Below are 15,280 nucleotides of genomic sequence, written 5' to 3'. Positions count from 1 at the left end.
GTGAACCCAGCATTTCAAAAAGCTTCCATCCTTACATTTCTGTAATCAAAATGCACACAAAGCAAATACAGATTCTGGGGGTAGTCCTAAGAACAAGTATTTCCTTTAGCAATTGTCAGCTGTACATTGATCCCCATTTGCTTGTTACTCCAACTATTATTGAAGAGCTTGTGCCAGCTTCCCTTTTACTGGTTTCATCAATGCCAATAGAGATCTGTAGAGCTAATGAGTGCCTACATGAGGCAGGCCTGGGAAGGATTTACAGTCCCTAACAATGTTTTGCTCAGAACCAGCAAAGTTGCATTTTCAGTAGACTTAAACACAACTTTCAGACCTACTGGGCACATCAACCAGTGACAAAATGCAGGAAGACAAAGACCCAGCTATGCGAGGTGATTACAGTAGGACTGTTCAAACTGGAAAACTCTCCAAGTTGCAGCCAGGTTGTAAAGGAATCATCTGTGGAAAATACAGACAAGCAAATATGCAGACATCAGTAGGTGGTGACAAGTGGTAGGTATCACATGGAAGTGAGCAGACACATTCACTTTTTTTTTTTTTTCTGTGAATACTAGGCAATTAGGACAAGGTAGTGTCATATTCATTGGTCAGCAATTAAGTATAGAGCCCTTCAAGATATGTTAAAGCAGAACAAAGGAACGTTGCCAGTGCTGTTCGTACCAGAGACAAATATTTTGCTCAGTAACACTAAGTCAATTGCAAGAGCACATTCAGCCCACAATGAGCAACAGAGAACTGTAATCCCTGTAGAGCCAAGATGTCTGGATACCAGTTATCCGAACATATCACAACCGGTCCTTCTTCAGCATCAGCTGTTTGTGCCTTCCTCACTGAAAGACGTTACCACGCCAGCATTCTCAGAGCTCTCCCCCCAGCTTCTCAGACATAGGTCAACATGATGCCATCTTGGAACTGCAAATCCCACTTTGAGAGCGATATTGTTGTTCTTCGTTACAACGCTCAGTGCTGCCATGGCCCATTTCAGTCATCTTCAGAGGCAATGCTGAACTCCATGAGTCAGCTTGCAAGTCCATACTGAAAGACATGGTATCTAATCTAATCAAACAATAAATGAATGTTTTGAAAGGTGGAGAGAGAAAATGCTCCTATAGCTTTATGTTTATTAAACTTATACAGCATGTTGGAAAGCAAAAGACAAAAAACATGATATATTTTTGTTTATTATTGCTCTTAGAGGGCTTGGTAGTCAAATATACAAGCTACGTTCTATTAAACCAGAAGAAAATTGTGTAAGATATAAAATCTACGCTCACTTTTCCAACCCAAGCCACTTGCTAATCTTTGTCAGTGACATTAACTTTAGCTATTTCAAGTTATTTTAATTTATACATACTGCGTATGTGTGCGTGCGTGTATATAAAAACCCCTATTTTAAGAGGCAAAATTCAAAATGAAGAGCTTTGTGTTGGTTTTGTACTGTTTTGTGCACTGCTGTATATTTCAGTTTTCCAAATGGTTACTGATATGTTTCCTTAGAAGAGCAAATTAATTAAATGATGATGCATGTACCATATTTTCAAAAAGAAAGCATGACCAATAAGTTAAAAGGAAATAAGAAATATGGGTTATTCTCCCCTTGATGTACATGCATTAGTCCCATGATTCCTAGTAGGAAGTTGCATGCACTGAGAGGAGAAGAGTATCCCATAAAGAGAAAGGCTATTAATTCCTTTCTCCTTTAAACACTTCCCCTCTTCTCAACATTAAGAAGGGATTTATTTTGTGAAAATCTTGTCATGCCCCATTAATATACTGCTTAAAATGTAAGTATAAAACAGTGATCAGCCTGCTTTGCAAGCCTCGCTTTGCCAGTACAGTCTACTTACACTCACTATCATCTTCAGGAAGCAAGTATACAGCATTTGTAACACCTCTCTAAGAAACAAGAATTATACCCAAAATATCCATTAATGAATTACTTATGGGAAAAGAAAAGGGAAGGGGAAAGAAAAGAAAGAAAAGCCCGCTGGTTTTAGTCTTCTGCTTAAAAAAGTGAAAAATCAGAGTGTTATCTTTATCAGCATTTGCAATCCTAACCATCTTTAAGTACAAAAGCATTCAGTAAGGAGAACAGAGTCATGGCTAGGATCTGTTCTCAATTCCTAAAGAGTATTCCAAATTTCACTAACAACAGTTGCTTATCCTTTATCTTAGGGAAGATTTTTTGGGGTTGGAAGATAATGTACTAATGCTGAGGCTGCGGGTACATTGATTCAGTGAGGATAAGTCTAAGCAGAGACAGACAACACAGGTCATCCTTCAAATCCTTTTGTTGGAAAAATCACTCGTAAAAATCAAGTGCACGACAACAGTGATTGATGACCTACAGTAAAATATTCTTCCAAGTTACAAAATTTCTCTTGTAGTTTTTGAAAACAGAGAAACATGTAGGAGAAAAGGCTACAATCCAACAGAACAAATATGAAAAGAAGGTAAATTATTACTCTTTTATCTTTGTTACTAGGGCAAAGATGAAAAATAACTATCAGTGCTCTGATAAGATCCTCTGTTTACAGAAGTGAGATAAATATTCTAGTGGCAGCTGGGTTAAACTGACAGACCTCAAGGGTCAGCTTCTGCCCTCAGCTATGGATCTGCAACCCATTTCCCACTGTAGCTAAATGCACATTTTGGCCATCAGATTTACATGTATAGGTAACTCCCATCTATCTGTAAATTGTTCTGTAGTTTTGCAGACAGCAATAAACTGCAGTAATCTTAGACTGTGCATTTAGGGGGGGAAGGGAGAAGGGGAGAAGACAGGAACAGCCATGATTCTGATCTCTATTTTCTGTGGAAAAATCTAAAGGTCAATGAGCAAAACTAAAGGCATTGAATATCCCTGAAGAGACCCCATAGTCATTCTAATGCTTAACAGCAACAAGTCACCTTGTAATATTCTTCACATTAATATCTATAGCACAACCAAGTAGAAAGTGCAGCATGCTCTACACATGAGTAGGATCTCGCTTTCATCTGTATCAACTCCCATTAGAAGTTCAAGAGATGCCAGTATTTGCAATCTGACTGCTACAGACTTTTCCTTTGAGAATTCTTGTAAAGGACAGCACTATGAAAACTATGGTGCTCATTTCTGCTGTTATCTCCCTTTTTACTAAGAGACATTGATTGAACTGGACTTAAGTGATGACATACATCAACAGAAACAGAGGGAGAAAACATCAGGACAACTGGACAAGTTTTCTTCTTTGCACAACTCCAAATCCCATCGTCCAAATTCAGAAAACAAACCGAACTCGAGCAAGTTCAAAATTACATGTGTGTACGTTGTGAAACAGGGCAAATCACACTCAAGACTGAAGTAATATCTGGTGATTAAACAGCCTTGAGCAGTTGGCAGGAGCTATGATGGGAAATCTATACCAGTTAAATACCAGTGGATCTGTTCTATGGTATGTACCGATCAGTAATGCAACACTTCCAAACTCCGCTACCAATTCTCTAACATTACAGAAGTTTTAAGAAGTTGCCTGAAAAATAAGAAGTATCAGTGTAACGTACAAATAGGATTTAATCTGTAGCCATGACAACACAACCTTTCCAAAATGACTAACCCGGTGAACATGTCAATTAACTCAAGGATGATTGTTTTTTTTTCCTGGATCGTTAATTAAAAAAGTTGAAAATCAACAAATGCTGTTGGCTTTAGCAAGAGGAAACGTTCTGCAGCTCCTCTTGTAAAAGTGAATGTAGTGCTCTTGACAGAAACCAGTGTATTCAGTCATCTGAAGATGCACACAGCCCATATTCAATGACATCTTTTTCTCCCCCTACCCCCAAAACCCCAACAAAGCAAGAAAATTTAGGTTCTTCCTCCCCCCACCCTGATTTTCTCCCACAGTTTGACTACAGTAATCCTTAAACAGGCAGAAAGTCGATGCATTCTCTTCAGGTGATTCCTCCAGATTCTTCATTCTTGGCTCAAGTTTTATTCATTAATATTAGTCATCAGTTATTAAGAAAAAGATAGTTTCTAAATGTTTATTGTTTTTGTGGTGTTTTTTGTTGTTTTTTTTTTTTAACTGAAGTTAATCGGATACCATAGTCTGGTTATACGTGCCCAACTGCAGCTGTCAGTTATTCCTTTTTCTTGAATTCTTGGTTGCCATAGCTGGAGCCTTTTTCTATTTCAGTTACTCCTATCAGTCTACGAACTCCAAAGGAAGCTTTAAAACATAACAGAGAAATGGGATGTATATTAAAGCCAGCTCAAGGATTCTGGAGATTACATTAAGCACAGAAGCAGAACAAACATACAAACATGAGTTATTCCAAGCCTAAAGTCAGTAGATACTACAAAACGCTGCTTTTCAACTGTGCACTGTATGAAGTTGCATGTAGACCACCTGTTTTTGTCTGAGTTTTCCTTTTTTTCCTCCAAAATGATAAACAATATGTGCAGTCTGACTATTTTCTCCTTCAAGCATGGAGTATAAGACTCCCTTGCTATCGATTGTTATAGATAGTGCTTAAGATATGAAGGCAAGTCTGCCTGGATTCATGATTTTCAAATAATAAAAATACTATACAAGATAAAAGACTACATAATTTGCTCTTCTGTGAGTCCCATTCATAATCATAATGCACAGAACTAATGGCTCCTATTACACGTCACTGGGCTTAGCACCTTCTCTGCTTTTATTACCTGCTCCGACAAATCCCAGGAACGCAAGGATAAGGAGAGGTGATCCACTTGCAAAAACTCCAAAGCCAAATGTGAAGAGAGGGGAGAGAAGAACTGTGGCCCAGAAGAGGAAGTTTAGGAGAGTCCATGGTCTCCTAGGTGGTTTGAACTGCTGGCCAGGAAACGTGCCTTCTTGGTTGTACATTTCTTGCAGAGCATCCTGCAAGAAAGAGAAGGTGGTTGAAAACATAACCATATGTTTACATTAAGCAATCCAAGACAAGTCTTGGACAACATCAAGGACATCCTCTGCAGTACATACTTGTCAAGAGTGTACATGGCATCCATTTCCATCTGCTGTTGCGGCATTTTTGCTGTTTGGGCATTTCAGTTGACTGCCAGAGCTACTACTACATAAGCCCTTTGAAGGCTATGTTGGTCATGATCAGAAAGTGAAACGGCATTGGCCTTTCCATCACCAAATAACTTCATCTGCTCTCTTAATCTGATAGAAGTTTAGGGCAGTATGAGACAACGGTTCAAACAGTACTGGCCTCTTAGCTGGATGCTTTTTCTTCCTGTTTTTAATTCCAGAAAGGTCAGAGTGATTTGAGCAAATCACAGCCCAGCAATGCTGTGTATACAGCGAAAAAGATCACAAACTGACCAGCAAAGACTGCACTGTACTAAACATAAATGCAAGAGTTATTCTTCTCTGGGTTTGTAAGAATGCTTTCTAAGACATCCAAGTCACTACCAAGGATGGTTCAAGTTAGGCTATTTCTTACTTTTTCCCCTGCTTAAGCTGTTTTCCTTTTAGCTTCTCTTATGAAGGGCTGAGATGTTCAAGCTGTTCTTTGCCAATAGCACAGCCTTTTGAGGCCTTATCTATTGTACAGGAAGAGCATTTTAAGGATTCCAGTTACAACATACTGCTACAAGCATAAGATCAATATATGAAATACCCACATATATAAATTATACCTCCCCTGACAACATCTCTCACATCTCTCAAGTTTAATGGAGGAACAGCAAACATCAGCAAGGAACACCAAGCCCTCAATTTGCAAGCAAAGCAGAGCATTCTGTCCGAAGAACGGAGCCAAGCAGAATGGATGCTCTGTGCTGCATCTCTTTGCCCTGCTACTGGTTGTTTAACGAAGACACAGAGAAAGAAAGGCCCTGTAAAATACCTCATGAAGTTCTCCCCAAACCAGGCAATTTCAGCAGGAATTCTCATACCTAAGAGTATTCCAGACCCTTAGAATTTGCTGCCTTCCTACAGACCTACAGGCTAAGTGTAAGCTTGGAAATGCTGCAGTGTAGGCTAACACAGTGGAAGAAAAGCAAAGACAGTTATTATTTCTGTGCTTCCCATTCCCCACAGCCCCCGAGAGAGGAGTAATACCACAATCAAAATATATGTATCAGGTTCAACAACCCACCAATTAGGGCTGGGCAATGTAGATTACAGTTCTTTCCTATCTCCTGTTCGATCTGTGGTCATGAAATAAACTATCTAATGGGGAAAAAAGATAAGAAATGAGAAAAAGCTTTGAGCCCTCTGATGGCACTCCAGCCATTTGTGACGTCTGTCCCTGGAAAGAGATCCCAGGGACTATCTGTACAGTGCCACACACCACTTCAGAGGTATTGCAAGGAGACAGAGAATAAAAGTGTGGAAGAAATATAAAAGCAAAGTGTTTCTGAGAGCCTGGACTGGCTGCCTGTGGCACAGTTACCACTCTTCTTGAGTTCATAAGAGCATCCACAGGGAATATGGAGCTTTTAGAAATGTGTGACAGAGACCCAAGAGCTGAAGAACGTAAAAGGATGGTTGACTGCTATTAGTCTTCTGCAACTCAGCATCTATGAAGCCCATTGTGCTTCCCAACAATTTGAGACCTACTCAGTGGCTGCAGAGGGGTGGCTAAAGGGCTCTATTAACAGCACACCTACACTGCTCCATTCAATATTCTGAGGAATAGCTACCAAATTAAACATATTTCCATCTCTTCTCTCTGTCTGGTAGAATTTCTCAGTTCTTTAATATTCTACCCCTGAAAATTCTGAAAGCAAAAGAAAAGAAAGGAAAGCTATTTACCTTTTCTTGGTAAAGCTTATGAAGCCAGTTTGCAGCTTCCTTTTCATCTTGAGGGATATCTTCCAGAGGAAATCTCCTGGTTTAGTAGAGCAATGAAGGAATAAACAACAACAACAAAAGAATTAAGAGAAAATACAGGTGTTTGACTTCAGACCTCTATTAGAGAAGATCTCCCATTCAATAAAAGACAGCCTAGATGTAACAGTGTAACTGATGGCACAGTTCTTTCTTTAGTGCAGATGATTTGAGACCTAAATTACTGCTGATTTGCCACCTAAAAACTTGGATTTTATAAGAAAACATCTTACAGCAGGGCAGTAAGAACACAAGTGTTATTTCTGGGAGAGCTCCAGACTCAGTGATAGCACATAAAATTTATTTGCTGCTGTTCAACCAGGGGAATGTGTTTCCACAGCTCGATGTAAAGCCTTTGAGCCTGCAGTAACAGAGGGAAGATACGCTAACACATTTCTGATAATTTCCGTATCCCATAAACAAACTGAAAACTAGGGTTTGAAGATTTCCTTTTAATAGCTCTAACAGGAGGAGATGCTCAATTAATATAAGTAACGCTCAATAAAAGCTCGGTGAAAAGTCATTTGCTGAAAGCTCTTTGCTACAATTGTTGCTGTGTTGATGCTGCCACTAGAGGGTACTCACAGCAATAACATTTACCTGTTTAGCTCTGAAGTCCATCAGGACAAAGACTGGATCACCTACAGAACTAAGCTCCTTACCTTTGCACAGGTATCTGCATATGTATATGTGAAGAACAAGAATTTACATGCTTCCTTTCTCTATCTAAGCCATGTCTGCTGCAGACATAAAAGGGAAAGGAAGAAAAACAACAGGAAAGTGTTGGTAGCTTCTATGATCACAAGGAGGCCTTGAAAGAAGAAGGAGACAGAAGAAAGCAAGAAAGAGAAAGGACATGTATGTGTGCATGTGTGAAGTATATGCTGTGGTGTTAGGTGTTAACAGTCAATCTTTCAGGCAAAAAAGTAATGAAGAATGTGAGGAATGTATAACCTCAATTCATACGATGTTTGAAATTCAGCATTATTTAACTTCTAATCTGCTAGTCAAACCATGTGACAGAAGGAGAGAAACTGGCACAGTAAGGAGCTTTACACCACTTACTATAAGAAACTACTAGCTTTGGACAGGCTATTCATACTATGTGCACACTTACAGTAGACTGGAAAGGGAACAGAGGAATTAGTTGCCTTTCTGCTCCCAGCAGAAAAACGAAGGCGGTATGTATGCACCCTCACTGCAAAAGCCTTGGGGAAATCCCAGCTGTACTGACAGTGCTGTCATATCCAGCCTTAAAAAGCCCATCCAATGTGCTGTGACTTGCTGGGCAAAAATCAGGGCACAATTCTCAAATATGAAAGCAAACAGAAGCAGGAGTGGCTTACAGAGAAAAGAGAACTGCAGCAAAGGACATTTCCCTCCAACATCTGCATACACTTTGGAAATACACAAAGCACGCATCTTAAGATCACCTCCATCATGAGATACTCACCTTACACACATATCTGCTTCATATTTCTTTCCATAGAGAATTCCTAATAAAGATGGGTTCTTGTTTCCTCTGAAATTTAGTGTTACATCATATACTGCTGAAACTGTTGTAAAGAAGAAAGAAATAGCTGTTACATCAGCGATTCTAGCAAACACGTTACCAGCGCCCTTGCATTAAACAGCACCAGGGCCCCTGCATTAATGATGCCATATGGCAGAGTCCTTCACCACTTTGTGCTTACATGTTGTATTTATCTATTTCAGCCACCTGATGTTATAAACTATGTTTCACATGTGCTACCAAAACACAACCTGACTTGGTGAACTAAGCAACAATGGCATACATAAGAAGACTGTTTTTTTAATACTGGGCCCCCCAGTACAGAAATAATGTGGAGCTCTTGGAGCAGGTCCAGAGGAGGGTCACTAAGATGATCAGAGGGCTGGAGCACCTCTCCTGTGAGGAAAGGTTGAGGGAACTGGGCTTGTTTAGCTTGGAAAAGAGAAGGCTCTGGGGAGACCTCATTGTGACCTTCCAGTACTAGAAGGGAACATTTAAACAGGAAGGGGAACGGCTGTTTACAAGGGTGGATAATGACAGGACAAGGGTGAATGGTTTTAAACTGAGACGGGGAGGTTTGGCTTAGATATTAGGAGGAAATTTTTCACACAGAGAGTGATGTCACACTGAAACAGGTTGCCTAAGGAGGTTGTGGATGCCTCATCCCTGGAGGCATTCAAGGCTAGGCTGGATGTGGCCCTGGGCAGCCTGGTCTGGTATACCCTGTACATAGATAGCAGGCGGGTTGAAACTGGATGATCATTGTGGTCCTTATCAACCCAGGCCATTAAATAAATAAATAAATAAATAAATAAATATTAAAAAGAATAATTGACACAGTGAATGTTTATTACTGCCAACTCGCTAACTGTATTTAACACAATGAATGGAATACGCTGTGCTACGCATTACAGTTAACATGAAGAAAAAACAGCTTGCCAGTACCTGTTCCCCTGAGACACTGGACAGCAGTGGTGAAACCTTTGGTTCTGGGCAACAGGTGGTACTTCAGTTTGGGCAGCCCCTTGGATTCAGCTACCTCCATACTGATACGATGCTTTGTCTCTGTAAAACGAGTTCCTTCACAATACAGGAGAAACTAGTATATCAAGACAAAAGGTGAGAACAAGGATGTCTTGTGATCACAAGAAACCAAGCAGAACACCAGCATTTTTTGTAACATAAGCATATATCTGTGCGTGTGTACATAAACACTTCAAGAAAAAGCATATTAATCATTACCTTGCTCATTTACAATTTGTACTGTATGAGCAAAACTACTCATCTGAGGACAGACCTGTTTGTTTGTCTGAAAGCTTTTCCAATTATTATTTTTTATTACTCGTACCAGTTGTGTTCATAAAATTGATGTGTTTTCCTAAAACCTTTACCTTGTTCATCATGTAAAGCATTAATCTGACTGTAAGATCCTCCCATACTGACTTCAGGCAGCACAAAACTATCTATCTGTCCTTTTCCAGCCTCTACGTTACGACTGCTCTACTTAAGAGAGAAACCAGAAATAGAGCAAAGCCAAGCCAAGAACCAACAAACAAAGCCCGTCTGAGCACCTTGGGGTGAAGATCTTTTTAGCCCTGGTCATTCTGAAAGGTGGACATAATTCCCATCACACTTCGATTTTACCTTTGAAATGGTGCAAAACTGAAACACACAAATCTTTGCACCACAGGTACAACAGGCACAGGGGGAAAGCAAAAGTTGCTACTACTCTTTCTCACAGCAGTTCCATGTAATGCTGTAACACCACAGTTCAAAAGAAAGACTTGTTGAATGAGTCACTATATACCTGCAGTTTGTTAGAGCTGCAGCTGCTCCACTCTTCCTCTGTAGTATACGCAAATAATGTCCATCATAAAAGGTAAGTTAAACGAGTGTTAAAACTACAAAGCCATGCACAAAGTAGTTGGAAGTGCCTGAGTGTGTGACAGCATTGGAGCTGGTCCTGCCACCTTTATTGGGCCCTTGAGGACCCATTATGAAAACAAGATCAACCACAGGCAGGTGCTGAGGACAGCTGAAGGTATAGAGGCTAATACTGCACACTGAGCTTCGGGTCTTGAATTCAAGTTCTCTTTCCCCTATACCAAACTCTCATCTTCTTGTAACTCAATGGAGAAGCGACCCTTTTGAACCAAGTACATGAGCAAGGCACAGACTGCACTGTGAAAAAGACCTAATGAAGGAAGGCTGTACAGACAGTGCTAATTACAACACTTGGAATGCAAATAAATAAATAAATAAATAGGGAATTGATTTGTTCAAGTCAATTTTAATCATGATTTAAATTACCACGCAGGAAGTCTTGATTTAAGTAATCAATGCTATCTATATTTTGCATTTATATTTTTTAAGTTGTTTTCTCCAGAGACCAGTACTTGGATCTCAATACAGAATCATTACAATATATGGATTTGCAACTATCATACAGACTTGATGATTTTTAAAGGGTATGTTTTTCCTTCTTTTATTTTTAAACAGTAATCAGAAGGATGTATTCAATCTTGTTCATACTGATGTATTCTAGTTATTCAGTGCTTGAAAATACATTGGCCAGAATCCTCTTTTTCTGAATCTTGTAGTTTTGTAATGATAGAAAATCCTGAACGATGCACTCACTATGAACAAGGTAAGCACTACTATTTCAACATTCATTTTAACAAGCTGTGTTGAATGGCATCAAAATTCAGTTAAACTGTGTATAAAACCTCTTAAAATGTTTTATGAGCCAAATAACCACACTTTTAATGTACTGCTAGAAAATCAAAACACTACATTTACTTCAATATTTTCATTCAAAGATAAAAGAAATTTAATAGGTTGACTATTCCATAGCAAAGTCTAACAACATTGCACATAATGAAATGTACGCGTTTACCCTTGGCTCCAAATAATGTCAAAATAAGAAGGAAATACAGTAAGTTTACAATTGCTTTTGCAGTTATGTGAGTTCTCATATAGACTTTAAGGGAGCATGATTTTATAGACCAAAGGACATACCAACGCATGAACTTCCTATTAAAACCTATGGTGTGTGCACCCATCCACCCACACGCATCCCCTTTTCCAGAAGAGACTTTGTTTGTGTTCTTTTATCCTACCACAGAAAATGTAACCTAATGTTATGCAGATTTACCTGTCAAATACTGGCTGTTAATTAAAAGGATGAGAAAGTATAAATGAAATTATCCTAAGCATTGCACAAGTTTGATTTTATAAATTATCTTCAAGCCCGTAAATCATCTACGCAAGCTTCTGAAGTGCTTTCCAAATGCCTATCATTAAGAACAGGCAAACAGAGCAACACTTTACATGCACATACCAAAAGATGCCCTGAAACAGAGCATGTTTGCCATGATAGCATGTAAATAAAGTAGGGAGCAAACCTTCTCCTGATATATAAGGTATTGCACTGCAAGAGCACAATTTCACTGTTTCACTTCCAGCAGTCAGTACCAGAGGAGGAAACTGACACTTACCCACATGTATTCAGGATAGTCAGCCAAACGTTTTAATCCCTCAATTACTGTATCTCTGTCTTCTTCCCATTTCCTTTTGCAGAAAACAATCTCAAGGAAGTACCACGTCCAGCCAATTAGGGGCACATACAATAGCTCTTTCTTAGCAAGAACTTTGGAACTCTTGGAGAAAGACAAAAACAACAAGCCAAAAATGTCATTGGCTGATGTGTGTGAAGCGAAAGCATTAAGGTTATAAAAAGGTGATAAAAGCTGATGGGGTTTTATCTGAGAATCTGCATGGGTTTAAGACAGACCTCTTAGTCCTCCAGATGAAGAGAAAGCTTATGGCACATACCCCCAGCACTCCAAAGCGCTCCGTCATAGTCCAGCCACACAAGAAGTCAATTTCAAAGTTGTGATTCAAGATGATGATGACATGCTCTTTCCCAAAGGTATTCACTGTAGCCTCGTCGGAGAACAAGGTGCACTCTGTGCCCGACCACCATTCCAGCAGCATTACTAACTCTGAGGAACATGAAGAAGAGAGAGATGAGTTAAGGCTGATGCTTGCTTACAGAAAACATTCAGTGTTTCAACAGCAGCCCCATGCGGTGCCTGGTCTTTTCTGACTCCTGACAAGACTTGTCATCTTCTCAGTTCAACCCAGACGAGATTAAATGAGAGATTGCAAGTCTATAGACCTAATTAAAACACTATCCTTAAGCAGTATTTAGAGAACTGGATATATGCAATATAGATACTTTAACATCTTTTTAACAGTGGCAAGTTTAGACATTGTAGTACGAGTGTGAAATTTTCTGATCACTAGAAAAAATATCAGAAACTTTATACCTGAAAACAGACAGCTGAGCTGCTGATTGCTCCACTAAATGAGTACACATTCTCCCAGGTGGAACACAAATTATGCATAGATGCAGCCTAATGCTTTTACTCAATATGAAACAAAGTTTATGGAGATAAACAGACCTATGAAGAGCTTTTAAAGGGATATGGTACATAGATCTTCTGCAAGAGATTTTTAATATTAGAACACAGGATTCTTAACATTCAATATTATGGTCACCGACAGAGTCAGAAGCAACAGAGATTCAAGCTAGTTTATCAAAATGCTTGCACAAAGCCAGGAATGGTAAACTGCTGATTTTGTGTACAGCAAAAGAATGATCAAGCCCTTTCCCCTCCATCTTCTCCCAACTGTCAGTATTCCAGTGTATCTCTTCCTCCACTCTGTACATTTCCTTCATTATCCACTCTTCTTATATTCAGCTTCCTTCCTTTTCATCTTAAAAGACCTTCCTGGATGTGTTTAAAAACCATTTGGATGTGGTGCTCAGGGACATGATTTAGTGGAGGGTTGTTAGTTAGGGTACTATGGTTAGGTTGTTGTTGGACTCAATGATCTTTAAGGTTTTTTCCAACCTGAGTGATTCTATGATTCTATTCCATTTAAATTCAGCACACATTTAGCGTAGTTACTATGGTTTGACTATTAATCTCTTTTCAGTACAACAAGGCAGATGGAAAGCATTGCTGGCATCATGGGACAACTATAAAAAGTATGAGAATAGTTCATTTTCCCAGCAGGAAGATTTGCTTTCATGCAAACTGTAGTTATTGGTATTTTCTCATTCCAATAAGTTATAGATGCAATCAAACTTTGTTTGCGCAACTATGGCAGTTAAAAACTCCAGCTCTTCTGATGCTACCATTAGAAATATGCAAGGTCGAAACTAGGAGGAGTCCTTTCAGTTCTCTGCATCAGATTCTGCCACACCACATTTCAATCTTCTGCCAGGAAGCCTTGGTTCTGCAAAATGGAGCAGTGCCTTTCTGCATGAAGGCTTCTGGTCAGTGGGATCACAATTCACACTGTTCTGTCTTTGCTGCCAAATAGGAGTAAATCCAATTTTGCATCACATCACAGAGAAAGCAAACGCAGTACTTGGGTGAATAGTAAGGGAAAACCACCCTAATCTGCTGAAGACACATAGCTCCTGTAGCTTATCTGCCAGGCTGTTCTCCAGTATAATTTTCAAGACTCCCTCATTTGGAGGCCTGACAAATGTATGCAATTTGTTCACTGAGAAAGTTCGACCCTGGCTGATTGGAATTGCAGCAGAGAAAAGAAAACTTCATAAAAACTAGAGTTTTTCATCATTTTTTTACAGCTTTGTCTCCTTTGGGAAAGATGTTATCGCTTTTCTTTCTTGTTCTGATTATTCTGGCTCAGTGTAAGAATCATAGAATGGTTTGGATTGGAAGGGATATTTAAGATCACCCAGTTCCAACCCCTTGCTATAGGCAAGGACATCTCCCTCTAGACCAGGTTACTCAAAGCCCCATCCAGCCTGGCCTTGAGTGCTTCCAGGGAGGGGAAATATACAGCCACACTGGGCAACCTGTTCCAGTGTCTCACCACCCTTATAGTAAAGAATTTCTTCCTAATATGTATTCTAAATCTATCCTCTGCCAGTTTAAAATCATTTCCCTGCCTGCTACATGCAAGCAGAATGTCGTCAGCTTAGAACTATGTTCTTTCATGTTGGTGTTTGGGAGACTGGAGTAGTGGTACCAAATGTAGTGTAATGCTCCAAGCGATATTTCCTTGTGAACAGCTCTAGTAACTGCTACATTCACTACATCTTCTTAACAGAAATAAAATGGGTCCATTTCTTTCTCAACATCAAGTAAAAAGTCTGCAGAGTCTGCAGAAGTGTTCCTTGTACTATGGATTCCAAAATAGTGGAGGAAGCTTTGCTTAGATTTGCCAGATTTCATACTGAAAGAGGAGGGTTGATGAGCCAGAGAATTCATATGAGGAAACAGATTGTCCTTTACAAGTGTACTGATAAATGAAGCAATTATAACAAGGAGTGGGTTCATTTCCTTTTTCTTTTGGTGTGTGGGTTACAGCTATTTTGTGTGTACTGATCCTGTCAGTGCTACAGCAGGCCTGTATTTCTAAACCAAGAGAATGTACAACTTGCAATGTTTGGGATACTCCATGTAGCTGCCACTGAGAACTAATATTTTATTACAACAAAAATCCTTCCTGCGGTGTGGAATCCAAAACACCAAAGCAAGTGGGTTTATGACCTCACAAACCATTTGATAAATAAAAAAATAAACAAGAGGCAGCTTAAAGTACTAAAATTTGAGTCTGGCTTTGGCATTGGACTAAACTAAACACACTGCTATCCAAGAGCATAAGTCATCAGAAGAGAGCTGACATGGGAAAACTTGGGATACAGACTACCCTTCATGAATTAAATATGCAGTGACGTGTTTACTTTCAGCCCAGAGTCTGACAGAAATCTCCAGCACCAAGTTATTCCAGGAAGGTGCTGGCAGGAAGGACAGGGAGGAGGGAATGCCACCTCGTTAATGAAGGAGTTATCTGA

At 39.5% G+C, this 15,280-nt stretch overlaps 1 protein-coding gene across 6 annotated transcripts in view; it reads right to left on the bottom strand.

Moving 5' to 3' along the window:
• Positions 1–1,122: 1,122 nt before the first annotated feature.
• Positions 1,123–15,280, bottom strand: part of AGPAT3 (1-acylglycerol-3-phosphate O-acyltransferase 3) — an 85,467-nt gene continuing 71,309 nt past the window's right edge. For all 6 annotated transcript variants that reach the window (XM_085530073.1, XM_015883787.3, XM_015883777.3 and 3 more), the window contains 7 exons: positions 12,214–12,383; positions 11,877–12,038; positions 9,325–9,478; positions 8,320–8,422; positions 6,792–6,867; positions 4,709–4,907; positions 1,123–4,229 (listed from right to left, as the gene is read on the bottom strand). In XM_085530073.1, coding sequence (XP_085386199.1) covers positions 4,141–4,229; positions 4,709–4,907; positions 6,792–6,867; positions 8,320–8,422; positions 9,325–9,478; positions 11,877–12,038; positions 12,214–12,383 — 953 coding nt within the window. In that variant the 3' untranslated portion in view covers positions 1,123–4,140. The remainder of the gene's footprint in view (positions 4,230–4,708; positions 4,908–6,791; positions 6,868–8,319; positions 8,423–9,324; positions 9,479–11,876; positions 12,039–12,213; positions 12,384–15,280) is intronic.

The sequence above is a fragment of the Coturnix japonica genome, chromosome 1 (assembly GCF_054131305.1).
Source record: "Coturnix japonica strain WE chromosome 1, WE-NBRP24, whole genome shotgun sequence".
In the NCBI taxonomy this organism is placed as follows: Eukaryota; Metazoa; Chordata; class Aves; order Galliformes; family Phasianidae; genus Coturnix; species Coturnix japonica.
This window is presented reverse-complemented; position numbering and strand designations above follow the sequence as displayed.